The following is a 14,482-nucleotide window of genomic DNA, read 5'->3' on the forward strand; positions in this document are numbered from 1 at the left end:
GTCCACACAAGGGTTCATGGGAGGCTTAGTTGGTAAGTGTCTGCCTTCAGCTCAAGTCGTGATCTCAGGGTCCCAGGATCAAGTCCCACGTCAGGCTCCCAGCTCAGCAGGGAGTCTGTTCCCCCCTCTCCCTCTGCCCCTGTAGCCCCTGGCTCATGCTCTCTCTCTCTCTCTCTTTCAAATAAATAAATAAAACCTTAAAAAAAAAAAAAAAAGAGGGCCTAAGAGGTGGGAAGACAGGCTAGTGCTGAGGCCCTCTGACATCAGAGGATGTGAACATCTCCAGGAAAACACCCAGGCCTGGCTCTGATTCTCTTAAGTCTACGGTGAGGCCCAGGAATCTGGATTTTAACAGAGGTGAGAACTACTAGAATAGGGGACTTGGTGTTGGACCTGTGAGTGAGTCTGGGCTCTCACTCCTGTCTGGCTTTGTGTTCTTGGACAAGCTAATGTCCTCTTTTCCTATGAGATGGGTCCAGTGCCTTACAGAGTTATAAAGACCATTTGAGGTCATGTGTACATGGTAGTGAGGATTCTGAAATGGTACTTATTAAGACCATATTTATGACTGCCGTTGTTACTGAGGTGGAGAGGAAGCAGCAGCCCAAAAGGCTAGGAAATCCAATCACATGTGAAATCACAGTGAAAAACAGAATCACGGGGTCTCTCAGGAGCCCTTTCAACGAGTGGCACAAAAAAGTAGGAATCCAGTAATCTCCAAAATAGGCCAGATAATTAAATCCATTTGCAGCAGGTGATGTTTAACTACTATATAATTTTTATTTTAATCCTTTGAATAGTTAACTTATTCACATGTACTAAAAAGGAGATACAGTCGAGTTCTTCCTCCATCCTGCCACCCTGGCCCTGGCCCCCTATTATGCAGGGGACCACTCTTTATGATAGACAACAAATACCATTAGTAATAATAATAACATTTATGTACTATCTGCTCCAGGCCACACACTGTTCTAAATGCTTTGTGACTATCAACTTGTTCGTAAGCTGTGAAGCAGAAGGTGTAATTTTGTCCTTTTTACAGAGGAGGAAGCTAAGCATAGGGAGGTTAAGTAGCTTACCCATGATCAGTCAGCTGTATGGTGCCATCAGGTTTCAAAAACCAGCAGTCCGGCCCTGGAATTAATGGGTTTATCCATTATGTCACCTTTCAAGAGTCTTTATGCAAATACAAGCAACCATAAAGATACAATATTCCCCCTTCATTTTCCCCCAAAGGATAATACACAGTTCTCATTGTCCTGCTCCTCTGTTTTCTTTCATACTGAACCTACGTCTTGGAAATCCTCCCACATCAGGACATAGAGAACTTCCTCATGCTTTCTTGCAGTACTATGTTAATTTGACTAAAGACCCTCCCCTTCATGGTTCAACCTGGAAGTAGAGGCTGACTGAAGTGGATCTTTGCAGCTGTCCTGCAGGTCATGATGGAGTGGCTAACTGGACAAATTTTAGGTCTGCCAACCAGCTCTTTTAACTGAGGCATGCTATTAAGGTTCACCATTGGAAGTAAGAGCAGCAGGGGGAAGAGGGGAAAAAACTCGCCAGTCCACAAGTGTTTCCAAATAGCATTAGGTGTCACACACAAGAGGAATATTCATGCAAAACCCCTCTCCTGTGTGCATGCAGAAGCAGCAAGCAGGAGCTACCCTTGAACAGTTGTCTTTCAGAAATCATGTCTCTTCCTAAATGTGACACTGTACTTCATATCTCTGCAGCAGCCTTGCAGCCAGAATTGGCAAAATGGAAGTAAAGTCACTGCTCTCGTTGGGGTCTTGAAGGAAGAGTAGAACAGAGAGGGTGCTCATCCCTGGGGGAGAGGGTGCCCGGAAGCCTCACAGCTAGTAGGTGGCCAACTCTGATCTCTCAGACTCTGATTCTAACTAACACAATGTATCTATCAGGCAGTGGGCTTCAACCCACTTTTTTTTTTTTCTGGTGCTTTCTGCATCTTAATCATTTCTTCCTTGTGTTTGTCCCTCCAGTTACGTGCTTTAACCTGATCACAGGGATTGCTTCCCCAAAGTTAAGCTACAGATGGAGTTATCCCAAGGCCAACTGTAGGAAGAAGACAAAGCTGATGCGATGGAAGTGACTGCTCCCTAAGACATATCTGTGGTCTGGGAAGACCCAGGTTTAGCAAAAAGAAGGAAAAATAAATATTAACTGACTCAAATCCAGAAAGAGGAAGCAGACGCTTATTTCATTTTGAAAAATGAGGGTTCAAATTGGGGGCAGGCTAGGTAAGGGAATTCCCTCCCTTTCGAAATACTTACCAGGAACAAGAATCACACATTTCATATTCAATTTTAAGGTACTTTTTATAAACATGGGAAGTATTTTCTTTAAAGTGTGTGTATCTTATTCCCCTTTTGGAATCCTTTAAAAAAAAAGTGTTTTCCAAATCTATTCTGGTAGAAGTAGAGTCTTTTTTTTTCCATGTAACTTATAACCAACCCTGTTTTTCTTATAAAAGATGCTCACTGGTTTTGTTTTGCTCATCATTGTGGATGGGCTAGTGACAGCTTTAAAAAAATCACAGTGTGTTTAGTACTTGGATGTTGTTGTACAGTTTCAGAATAATTCACACTGCAGAAGATAGAAGTAGAGTTTTATCTCTTAAAGACTTCCAGCCTGTTAGACTTAATACTAGTCTTATTAGGGTCTTTGAGTGGTCTTACATTAGCTAAAGACCTGTCAGGAGGAAATGAGAAAATGCAGGGAGAATTTTAAGGGCCTGGCAAATGTTAGTTGTTATTATAACCTATAAAATGGGTATAATTAAGTCACATTCACGTCCTTCAGAGGCTTCAAGATTTTGTGTGCATATGAAAGACTACGTGCAGGGATCCCTGGGTGGCTCAGCGGTTTAGCGCCTGCCGTCAGCCCAGGGTGTGATCCTGGAGTCCCAGGATCGAGTCCCACATCAGGCTCCCTGCATGGAGCCTGCTTCTCCCTCTGCCTGTGTCTCTGCCTCTCTCTCTCTCTCTCTCTCTCTCTGTCTCATGAATAAATAAATAAATAAATAAATAAAATCTTAAAAAAAAAAAAAAGACTACGTGCAGATAATTTTCCACATGCACAGAGGACACTGTCAGTATGGGTTATTGACAGGGAATTCAGAAGTAAATCCTAGTCACCCCCCAACCCCCACATGGCATGTCCTTGAATGCTACAGAAGCTCACTTTACCAATATTTGTCCCCTCTGAGCTTTTATGGAGACCCAGGAGAGGGAAAAGACTCTACAAGAGTATTACTGCCCATGAATTGGCCATATTCTTCTGTGACGGTCACAGAAGGCTCTGTTTTCTAGGACCTCCAAGGAGGTCAGTGCTCTGTGAAGGGTCTCGTGGGCAGATATCTGAGTCCCAGTCCAGTGCTTGTTTGTGCTGCCTTCCTGGGGAAAGAAAATGTAGGGAGGAAGAGTCCAGAGAAAGTGGAACAAATTGAGGCTCTATCTCTTTTAAAAAATCAGGTGATATTACAGAAGAACGTTGGCCTTGTAAAAGTGGAGGATAGAGTGGGGTTACAGTTGAAAAAAAGCAATAAGCAATCTGGAGATTGGACACACAGAGTCACTTTGTAATCTAGACCCAGGTAGGGGGGGTAACAGCAAAGGCCATGTCCTTCCAGAGATTTTGAGAAACTACTACAGGTGAGGTTCAGTGAAACTCATAATGAAATGCCCACATTTGTCAGGTAACAAGCTGAGTTTTTATTTTCACCTTCTCCTCCCAATGTTTGACCAAAATTTTGGCATCATGCTGGACTAGTCTTCTGACAAATGCTCTAGGGTGTGGGGCTCTGGAGCACCGACGTGAGATGCTGATATCACCTGGGGCCAGTGTGGTGGTCTTTGCTCATTACTACCTGGCTGACCTTGAACAACCCCTGCCCCCCTGTGTACCTGTTTCCATAACTGTAAAATGAGGCAATGCACTTGATGCATTCATTCATAGAACACCTCTTTTTAACTCTAATTCTCCTGACTGGAACCTCTTGTACGGTATTTAACAGAAGTGGCAAGAGTAGACATATTTGACTTGTTTTTGACCTTAGAGGGAAAGCATTCAGTGCCTCCTCACTGAGTATGATATTATCTGTGAGTTTTTCATAGTTACCCTTTTCAGGTTGAGTTAGTCCCATTGTAATCCTAGTTTACTTAGCATTTTTATCATAATAGAGTATTGGATTTTGTCAGTTGTTTTTTTCTGCATCGGTGGAGCTGTTTAGGTGGTTTTTGTCCTTTATCTTTGTCTAGTAATATAATGGATTACATTAATTGATTTTTGGATGTTAAACTAACCTTGAATTACTGGGATTGGTCACACTTGTTGATGGTGAATAATCCTACTCGGAGATTGCCAGATTTGGCTTGCTAATGTTTTCTTAATGTTTATATCCAGGAACAGCTGGATGGCTCAGTCGGTTGGGCATCCAACTCTTGATTTTGGCTCAGGTCCTGATCTCAGGGTGGTGAGATCAAGCCATGTGTCCAGCTCCACGCTCTTCATGGAACCTGCTTGAGATTCTCTCCTTCTCCCTCTGCCCCTCCCCACTCACATGCTCACTCTCTCAAATTTGTTTTTAATTTTACATCTATTATTCATAAGGAATATTGGTCTGTAGTTTATAAAAAATATTTATTGAGCAACTTATGTGCCAAGCATTGTTCTAGGGATTGGGGAGTCAGCAATTTTTCAGAACAGAGAGAAAAATCTTTTCTCTCATGGAGTTTACATTCCCCTGGATGACCAGCACAGCTGCTTTCAGCTCACATTCTGACATTTTTTTCTGTGTCTGCTCAATGATGTTGCGTGTTCCAGCCTCCATGCCAGGCTTCTGGTAAGCTGGATGGCCAGCATCTGGAGATTGGAAGGGGATGGCTTTCTTTTTTAAATTGCTCCTCCATTCTTCCCCCTTTTAAAGTAACCACTTCTAATATGAGGTGTCAGTATTCTGAATATGAGTTCTTTCATCCAATACGATAGTCATGAGATTCATTGATGGGGCTTCGTGTTGTCATGGTTTGGTCATTCTTACTGTTATATGCTATTTCATCATGTGCATATTCAGCAGTTTATCCACGACACTGTAAATGACATTCGAATTATTTGCTGCTTGGGGCCCTTGCTGAACAGCACTGCTGGGCATATGTGTAGATCAGTTTCCCTTTTTCTGTTTGCTCGACTTTAGGATGCAGGGATGCACCTGATCTATGCATGCGCCCAGCAGTGCATCCCTGCACCCTAAACTGCTGTGCCACGGGCTGTGTTTAAATTCAGTTTGGGTAGATTCTGTGAGTTTTCAACAATGAGGGTAAAAAGTAGGTTCCCACCAGCAAGGAATGACAGCTCCAGGTGCTATAAACAGCTCCAAGTGTTACAAACACGTTGTAGCCATCCCAGCCAGTATGCCCCAGGATCACACTCTCTCTGGCATCTAGTAAAACAAGGCAGGAGATCCTGTTCATTTCAAATATGACCAATTAAATGGAGCCATCTGCCCACCTTGGGCCTTTCCTCACAGGTGGTACAGCTTTCCTGGGCACCCCTGCCATGCTAGCAGTGGAATCCAGAGGCCGTTTGTGTCCAGACATCCTTCACGGCCCCTGACTGGCTTTTTATTTTCCTAGTAGGAAGAAGAAAAATGACTCCGGGAGATCAATCAAGACTGCCCAGGACCAAGTGCCTACATACCAGTATAACATGAATTTTGAGAAGGTGGGCAAATGCATCATCATAAACAACAAGAACTTCGACAAAACGACAGGTAAGTATTGTGGGCCAGGGCTAACCTTTCCCGTTGCCTTCAGCTTGTATCAGACTTCACTTAGAGAAGGGCTGTGCCCACCTGCTGTGGCAGGCAACACCCCGCCTGATGCTGTTCATGGCCCGGGAAGAAGGCATGAGGGATGTCAGGAGCTTCAAGTCTAAGGTCCCACCTGGTACATGAGCTGATGGGGGATGTGAACAAAGGGCTAAGAATCAAGGGGAGCTGTTTGGCCTTGCTGGGAGTAGATGGTTGCTGTGACGAGGCTCACCTTCTGTGGGCAGGCTGGATGATCTTCTCCTTTGAGTTTGCTTCTTATTTCAGTTGCTCATGCACACAGTGACCTTGGGGGAGCATTTACACCAGAGCCAGTAAGGCTACGCTTAGTACCTCGACCAGATGCTGCTAGCAGGCAGGTCTCAACCAGGGATGGCTCATCCTGGGCTTCCTTCCCACAGGGATGGGCGTCCGAAATGGAACGGACAAAGATGCCGAGGCTCTTTTCAAGTGCTTCAGAAACCTGGGTTTTGATGTGGTCATCTATAATGACTGTTCTTGTGCCAAGATGCAAGATCTGCTAAAGAAAGGTGTGTATGTGTGTATGTCTCCCCGCCTCCCACCCTCCCACCTCCTCCCTGCTCCAGGATGGAGCAGCATGCCCCTCTTGGGAGGGTGCCTCTGTGTGATGGAGCGATTTCCGCCTGGGCACCCTTGCCATCCTTAGGGTTACTCGGGCCCAGGCAGGGGAGCTTTTCAGGAAACTTCGATCTCTCCCCTAAAAAGATGAAATCAGTGCCCCTGACAGCAAGCGATAGGTTTGGTATCTATAGAACGGTCTCAGTTTCAGAAAGCTAATTCATAGAGAAGGAATAAGTCTGTATCTTCCTGTCTAGAACACAGCTGAAAGTGTCAACATTTCCCTGGTGGCAGATAAATAATCTCCATATATTTAGAAGTACCTTAGGTTTTAGAAAGATTTTATAGATAAGGGAATAAAGGCACAAAATGGTGAAGTCACTTGGCTGGCATCACAGACCTAACAGACAGCAGGGCCAAGCCCATCAGCACCCCTAGATGCTGCCTCCCAGCAGCCACCTGAACCCCACCCACACATGGGGCACACCTCCTCAAGAGGCAGCACCAGCTTGGTTTCAGACTGAGTGAGAATTCTACTTCTCTCCACTGGTCTTCCTTCTCTCCACAGAGGTGCTCCTTCCCCTGCATACGTGTCTGACAGTCGGTGGCCACTGCCAGTCTGGGAGGGAGGACCCTTTGGAGGTCCCATAGGACTTTTATCTTGACTTTTCAGTCCTCAAATCATTTGCTTGCAGCCTCTGAAGAGGACCACAGAAATTCTGCTTGCTTCGCCTGCATCTTATTAAGCCACGGAGAAGAAAATCTAATTTACGGAACAGATGGCATGACAGCAATAAAGGACTTGACCGCCCATTTTAGGGGGGATAGATGCAGAACCCTTCTAGAGAAACCCAAACTCTTCTTCATTCAGGTAATCACTTTTCAAAGCCAAATACCACTGCAAAAGATAAAAGAGTACAGAGTGATTACAGAGTGACTTGGGTTCTAACACTTTTACACATGTAGGTGCAGTTTCGGTTGAGGGTGGCAAACTTGAGTTTTGTTTTTCTACCTCTAGATGCTTGGCATCTGTATTTGCATCAGATCACCAGCACTGAGGACTTCTTTAAGACACTGCAATATTTTCATTTGCTTTGTTTGCTAATTTGACACAACCTTTGTCCATTATTTACTTATTTATCAAATTCTCATTGAGCTGCTAGCACATGCTGGGCACACCCCTCAGCACTGGGCCGTGGCAGTGAAGAGCACACAGGTTCCTGTTCCTGACTCCATGGAGTGATCTTTGCTTTGGTATTTAGGCTTGCCGGGGGACCGAGCTCGATGATGGGGTCCAGGCCGACTCGGGGCCCATTAATGATACAGATGCCAATCCTCGATATAAGATCCCCGTTGAAGCTGACTTTCTCTTCGCCTATTCTACAGTTCCAGGTATCAAATCCATTGCCTGTTAACCAGACCATGCCATCCCACCATCACAGTGCAGGCTTGGGGCTATATTCGTTTCCTATTGCTGCAGTGATAAACCCCCCAAAACATAGTGGCTTCACAGAATTCCAGAAGGAACATTCTGGAGGCTTTTTCCAACATGTTAGAATTCCCTAGTTTGTCGTCCACTGCCTCTGACCACAGCTGGGAAGGGTTCTCCTCTTTTAAGGACTGCTGTGATTAGGTTAGGTATCCCACCTGGAATACCCAGGATACTCTCCCCACCTCTTATTTCCATAACCGTGATCACATCTGCTAGAGTCCCTTTTGCATCTCAGGTAACATTCACAGGTTCTGGGGTTAGGGCATGGACATGTCTCGGGACATGATTCTGCCTACCATGGGGATGTGTTCACTGTTCTCTCCAAGTAAGCTCAATTCTTACATTTACTACTACTATTTTTGGTCATAGTAAGAACAAACATTTCTATAGCACTTGACATTTTATAGAGTGTTTTCCTGTCTCTTACCTCATATCATTTCTATAATAATTGGGAAGTTAGGAAAGGCATTAGTATCTTAATTTGACAGATTAAAAAAAAAATGAGCTTGGGTGAGTTTCAGTGATATGCTCCAGGTCACATAGAAATTTCTGTATACAGCTATGGCTATAGCTCAGACCCAGATTCCTTTACATTGCAGCCCAGAAACAGGCACCAGAAAATGCCAGAAATGAGCAAGCCTACTCATTTCCCAAGTTCCCATGTTTGCCTTAGTTCAGTGGAATTCCTTCCTTTGTTTTAAGTAAAACCTATCACTTGGAACTCCTGCACGTGGGTAGTAGTTATGTAGTAGGTCTTGGTTATAATAAATTGGTTAGTATGTTTGGAAAACCAACTCTGGCAGGATCTACCGGTGGGATTTCGTAAGAATGACAACTTCACAAATTTTAAGGATCAGGACACCTGGGTGGCTCAGTGCTTGAGCATCTGCCTTTGGCTCAGGTCGTGATCCTGGGGTCTGGGGATCGAGTCCCACGTCGGGTCCCCACAGGGAGCCTGCTTCTCCCTCTGCCTGTGTCTCTGCCTCTCTCTGTGTGTCTCTCATGAATGAATAAATAAAATCTTTTTTTAAAAAAAAAAACAAGTTTTAAGGATCATGTGAAAAAATAATTTGGTCTTCCTTCTCTCAAGAGGGAAGCAGTGTCATGGGGGCATGAACCTGGATAAACAAACCCAATGGTAGAGCTATAGGCACTCTGAGCAAAGTGTGGCAGAGGTAAAGGAAGAAGGGTGAACTCTAGGGAGGCAGTAAGAGAAGCTTTCCCAGAAAGTCGCTATAACTGAGTCATGAAAAAAATCAAACAACAATGGGAGGGAAAGATGGTTTACCAAACAGCATGCCGAAGGGTCAGATGCCCAGTGCTTTGGTAACACTCAAAAGGCCAGATCACGGGGTGTGTTAGCCTGCTTGGGCTGCTGTAACAAAATGCCACAGACTCAAGGGTAGGAATACATTTCTTACAGTTCTGGAGTCTAAGAAGTCTGCGATCAAGGCCCAGCCCTTTTGGTTTCTAGTGGAGCCCTGCTTCTTGGCTTGTAGACTGGCTACTTCTAGCTCTGTCCCCACAGGGCAGAGAGATGGTGGAGGTGAAGGGAGCTCTCTGGTGTCTCTTCTGATAAGAACACTAACTCTTTTGGATCAGGGCTCCACCCTTATAACCTCGTTCAACATTAATTACCTTCTAAAAGGCCCCATCTCTGAATATAGTCCCATGAAGGGTTGGAGCTTCAACATTTGAGTTTTGAGAGACACAGTCCATAGCACAGGATGTGACCAGGTATGGCATGGATCAGACCTGGATGGGTAGGCAAGGGGCCGCATCTTGGTGAGTCCTCTGTGCTATGAGGAGCTATATCCTGAGCAGCCTAAACTTCACCCTGATAAAGAAGTACAATGGAGCTATTTTAGGTAGGAGAGCCACAGGATGAGTCTGTGTTTCAGGCTGGTTCCCTGGAAGACCACGTAGGTCAGGGGTTAGGGGACATGAGGGCAGGGGCAGTAATGAAATGGGGTTGGCAGCATAGGACCAACCTCATTAGTTCATTTTACAGAATGAGATGAGTTATTCGAGCCCCTCTGCAAGCGAATTGCTTTCTGGTACTTGGGGCTTAAATCCCCTCACTGGTGGTTACCAGTGCTCGGTGCTGCAGGAAGAATTCTAAGTGTGCCTCAGTCACTTTACCCACATAGGTCATTCCTAGACTTACTGTACATCTATTCAAAATTCAAGTGATTGTTATCAATTATAATGGCGTTGACTGAATCTCATCAAACTGGTGAGACCACTTGGCAGTAGGAGCACAAAGCACAGCTTATCATGTAAGCCAAATACAGCTTGATTTTGTTTTATATGTTCCTTTCCAACTGGGGGTTGGGAGTGATGGAGTCTTCCCTTGACCATCACCAGGTCCGTGGTGCTCACACTAAGATATTAGACAGTATGGTCTCTCTCCAGGTTACAGTCACAGCACTGTAACCAGAATATCCAGACTGAAATAATAACTAAGACCCAGAACCCAGTTCGGCCTTAAATTTCTTCCAGGTTCTGATCAGCCCTGCTATAGGTCTAAGGTGCTAACAGGGCCTTGATTTTTTCCCTTATTCACCTCCTTCACCATATGCTGGTTCCTTTTTAGACTCTTTCAGAGTCAAAGATGGGAGAGAGTTAGGGGAAGCTCCGAGTTGCATGGTTACCTGGCTTCTTGTGCTCTGCACCAATGAGATGATTAAAGCTGGGTCCTTTCTTCTTGGGCATGTTCTCGAATCCCTTGGTTTTCTGTGCCTTGCATCTCCTGGACTTTGATTTGCATCTCCATCCCTGGCTGTGTATTGTGATTCCTTCCTCAGCTCCTGGGAATCCTCCAGGACACTTGACCAACCTCTTTATGCTGAGGTTTCCTTGTCCCTCCAAGAAATCCTGTTGGACAGACAGAGCGAAAGCTTCTTCTGGCATAGACCAGATGTGGTCCATGAGAAGCACACCCCTTGCCCTTATGGTGTTGGCCTTCTCAGAACAGCACGCTCTCTTGGCTTTACCCCTAAGGCAGTAGGTGATCCAGCCACCTCTCACTTCCAGATTTCTTCATAAGGAGTCAGGCTCCAGTTCTGTGTGCCCCAACAACAGGAACACATCTCAAAATTCTCTAAGATCTCCTGAAAATTCCTCTCTTGAGGCTTGGACTAGAACGTAGCTCTCACCTCAAAGGGCGGTGAGGAGTTCCAGAGTGCCGGAGTGCTTTTCCAGCATTTCCCTTGGAAAGCTCCACGTGCCCATTTGTCTCATCCACACTTAGGTATTTGGTGTGTATCGTTCAGGAACATATGTGTTAAGCATCTCCATGCAGCCTTCTAAACTGAAGATGTTTGCTCTCTGAGCACACCAGCGTAATTCTCACTGGGAACTTGCAGGAAGAGAAGAGTAAGATAATTTCGGGAAAGCAGATATGAAGGCCCCATACACTGAGAGTCCATTCCTGGTGGTGCATGGGGCAGCGGCCAGCTCAGCTGATCTGATCTTCTCCTTTCTGTCTTGTTGAAGGCTATTACTCATGGAGGAGCCCAGGAAGTGGGTCCTGGTTTGTGCAGGCCCTGTGCTCCACCCTGAATGAGCACGGCAAGAGCCTGGAGATCTTGCATATCCTCACCAGGGTGAACAACAGGGTGGCCAGGCACTTCGAGTCCCAGTCGGATGACCCCCACTTCCACGAGAAGAAGCAGATCCCATGTGTGGTCTCCATGCTTACCAAGGAACTCTACTTCTGAAAAGATAACCATTTCAGGGATGCATTCTTGCTGAAAAACCATGGATCATTTGTTCATGAGTCTTTTTTTTTTTTTTTTTTTTTTGATGCTTTTGAAATACCTAGAAATTCTAAAGGTTTTTAATTCAGGAACATTTATTGATTCAAAAGGAAAGAAACTTTCTGGTGCTGTCTTATGTTCGTATGTTTTCAGAGACTCTCTCTCTCTTTTTTTTTCTTTTTACAATGTATCCATTTGATGGCTTTGTAATTCCTTCTTAAGACTAATTTTTTGTTTGTATTTATCTGCTTATTGTTCCATGTAGCACATACAACAGAAACAACCTCCGCAGACTCTTGGCTGTGTCCACCATGATTGGTGGTGACATGGTAGATGGGGTCTACTTGGCAAAGAGCATTGCAGGGCTGAAAAAAAAAACAGCATCTGTTCACCAGTGTTGCAGAAAGTGGATATTGAGTGTGATTTGAGTGATTTTTCATTGGCTTAGGACAGATTCTCATGCAAAACTTTCCAGATAAAGGGAAAAAATGTTAATGATTCTAATATGTATCAAACAGGAAACAGAAACCATTCTAGGTGTTTCAGTAGAGGAAATTTAATAGAGGAAATTGACCACAAAGATGATAAAAGAAACCCCAAATAAAAGGAATCTGTTACCACGTAAGGCTATGAAAAGGTGTGGTCCCCTTAGTCTAGAAGCTGGGGTAGCCCACAGAAGTGGCAGCATGTTGGGGGCTGCCTGGTAAGAGCCGGGACCACCAAGGGATTGTGGGAATTGGAGCCATGGCAGAGACAAAGCCCCTGCCTGAGTTGGGGCAAGACCAGTTGAGTCAGATGTAAAGAAATACCGTAGCTTCATCTCTCCTGCCCTCGACTCTTCCTCCACCACCTTACCTGGAAGCCAGCTGACAAGCGCCTTGGAAGCATGATTTCCTGCAAATACAGAGCACAGCAAAGCCAAGTGAGGTGAGGCAGGAGCAAGGAGTGGGTATCAGAATGGTCCATAATGTGAATATAAGTAAACCTGTTCCCTGAGGTTCAGCGATTCCTCCCTTCAATCATTTATTCATTGAATTGTCCGATAATCTCCGTATTGACCACTATGTGCAAAATAATTTTTTTTAGCTTTGAAATCTACCTGGAATTTTTTAGATTATTCCAAGCCTTATTCTGAGTAAATTTTTTGTTACCCCTAATTCTCTATGGGGGAAAAGTTTATGGCAAAGATTTTTCCACTTTGTTTTCAAGGTTACCTTTTGGATTCTTGATAAGTTACGATTTTATTCTGGCCTAATAACTGGTTAACACACAGATGTTCATATTTATTGATTAAAAAGTGGTTGCTTAATTCCTAACCTGCTCAGTTTGCTTTCTTTTCTTTTCTTTTTTTTTTTTCTCAGTTTGCTTTCATTCTAAAGTTTTTTTATGGCAGTAGAAAAAATGGGAAAACGGGATAAGGATTGACCCTCACTAACTTGACCTCCACACAAAATATAATTCATGTCTCTTTTGAAGCTGGAACACTAACAGAACAGCAAGTCAGTCACTTGGGAAACTAAAATTGTTCATGTAAAGGGTTAATTAATTTATAAAGCTGTTCACAATGGGCTACCATTTATCTTCTTTCAATAAGAAAACTACTTTACGGCCAGTTTATTAGATCTGTCTCTGGTTTCCTGCCATCTAAAATATCCAATTGTACAAAATTTAAGTGCAGATCATGAATCAACAAGCATCCACCCTACCATTCTCAGAATTCATCAGCTGTTCTTTGGAAAACAGACTATCCTATTAAAGGAACCTCTTGTAGAAATGAATGTGCCTAAGTACATTGTAACTGGAAGTAAAAATTCTAGTACTCTAGTTATTTCCCTTGTAAACTTCATTAAAGATTCTAAGTGTCGGGGTATTGGGTTTCTTTAAAAATTCTCTTGAGCGATCATAGGTATTGAGCTCACAAATAATATTCCTTTGTGTCCTTTATTTTTTATTTTTTTAATAAATTTTGTTGTTTATTGATGTTCAATTTGCCAGCATATAGAATAACACTCAGTGCTCATCCCGTCAAGTGCCCACCTCAGTGCCCATCACCAGTCACCCCCACCACCACCACCCCCCCCCCCCCCCCCGCCCACCTCCCCTTCCACCACCCCTAGTTCGTTTCCCAGAGTTAGGAGTCTTTCATGTTCTGTCTCCCTTTCTGATATGTGTCCTTTAGACCAGAGATAGAAGTGGCTGTCAAGAAAGAGCCTTCTTTGAATACTTCACTGGGCAGACACTCTTGTTTATCAAGATCAGAGATACTGTTCCAAGTTGAGTATGTGCTTAGTCACTTCTCCCCTCTTAACCTTTCTGATCTTTTTATAAACCAAAATTCTGATACAAACCCAATCTGGTGAATACATGTTCCTAGTTCTCTTTCTTATTTAGAACTCAGCCTGCCCCGTACCAGAGGAACCAGCACTTGGTGAAAGCCAGTGCAGGTGGATATTATCCTCGCGAGCATAATGGGCTCGTAGCTGGGCTTCTCCTTGTTTTTTTCTCAAGATACCATTAGCCTATTTTAAGTGTTAGCTCTTGATATGTTCACAGTCAACCTTAGACTCCACCCTGAGCCTTTTCCTTGAACAAATTTCCATAAACCAGCTAAGCCTATTGTGTTTATGAATTGCCCAAAATAGGCCTCAAAGTATTGGAGTTCAGTGTATTCACATGGTTCAAAGCCTCCAGGAAAGGAAGGCCTCTCTGTGAGAAAGAAGACGATGTTTTCTGGAAGGGCACAGGCCCTAGGAGACAAATCCTTTATCTTGTCCAGTCTTGCAGCGCATTGCCTGAAAATCT

At 44.2% G+C, this 14,482-nt stretch overlaps 1 protein-coding gene across 2 annotated transcripts in view; it reads left to right on the plus strand.

Moving 5' to 3' along the window:
• The window catches only part of CASP7 (caspase 7), a 31,739-nt gene extending 18,743 nt beyond the window's left edge, over positions 1–12,996 (plus strand). Inside the window, exons 3-7 of one of the 2 annotated variants that reach the window (XM_072740084.1) lie at positions 5,655–5,791; positions 6,250–6,378; positions 7,123–7,298; positions 7,690–7,819; positions 11,418–12,996. In XM_072740084.1, coding sequence (XP_072596185.1) covers positions 5,655–5,791; positions 6,250–6,378; positions 7,123–7,298; positions 7,690–7,819; positions 11,418–11,641 — 796 coding nt within the window. In that variant the 3' untranslated portion in view covers positions 11,642–12,996. The remainder of the gene's footprint in view (positions 1–5,654; positions 5,792–6,249; positions 6,379–7,122; positions 7,299–7,689; positions 7,820–11,417) is intronic. The other variant, XM_072740085.1, reaches the window with a different exon arrangement.
• Positions 12,997–14,482: the final 1,486 nt, after the last annotated feature.

The sequence above is a fragment of the Vulpes vulpes genome, chromosome 15, assembly GCF_048418805.1.
Source record: "Vulpes vulpes isolate BD-2025 chromosome 15, VulVul3, whole genome shotgun sequence".
Lineage (NCBI taxonomy): Eukaryota > Metazoa > Chordata > Mammalia > Carnivora > Canidae > Vulpes > Vulpes vulpes.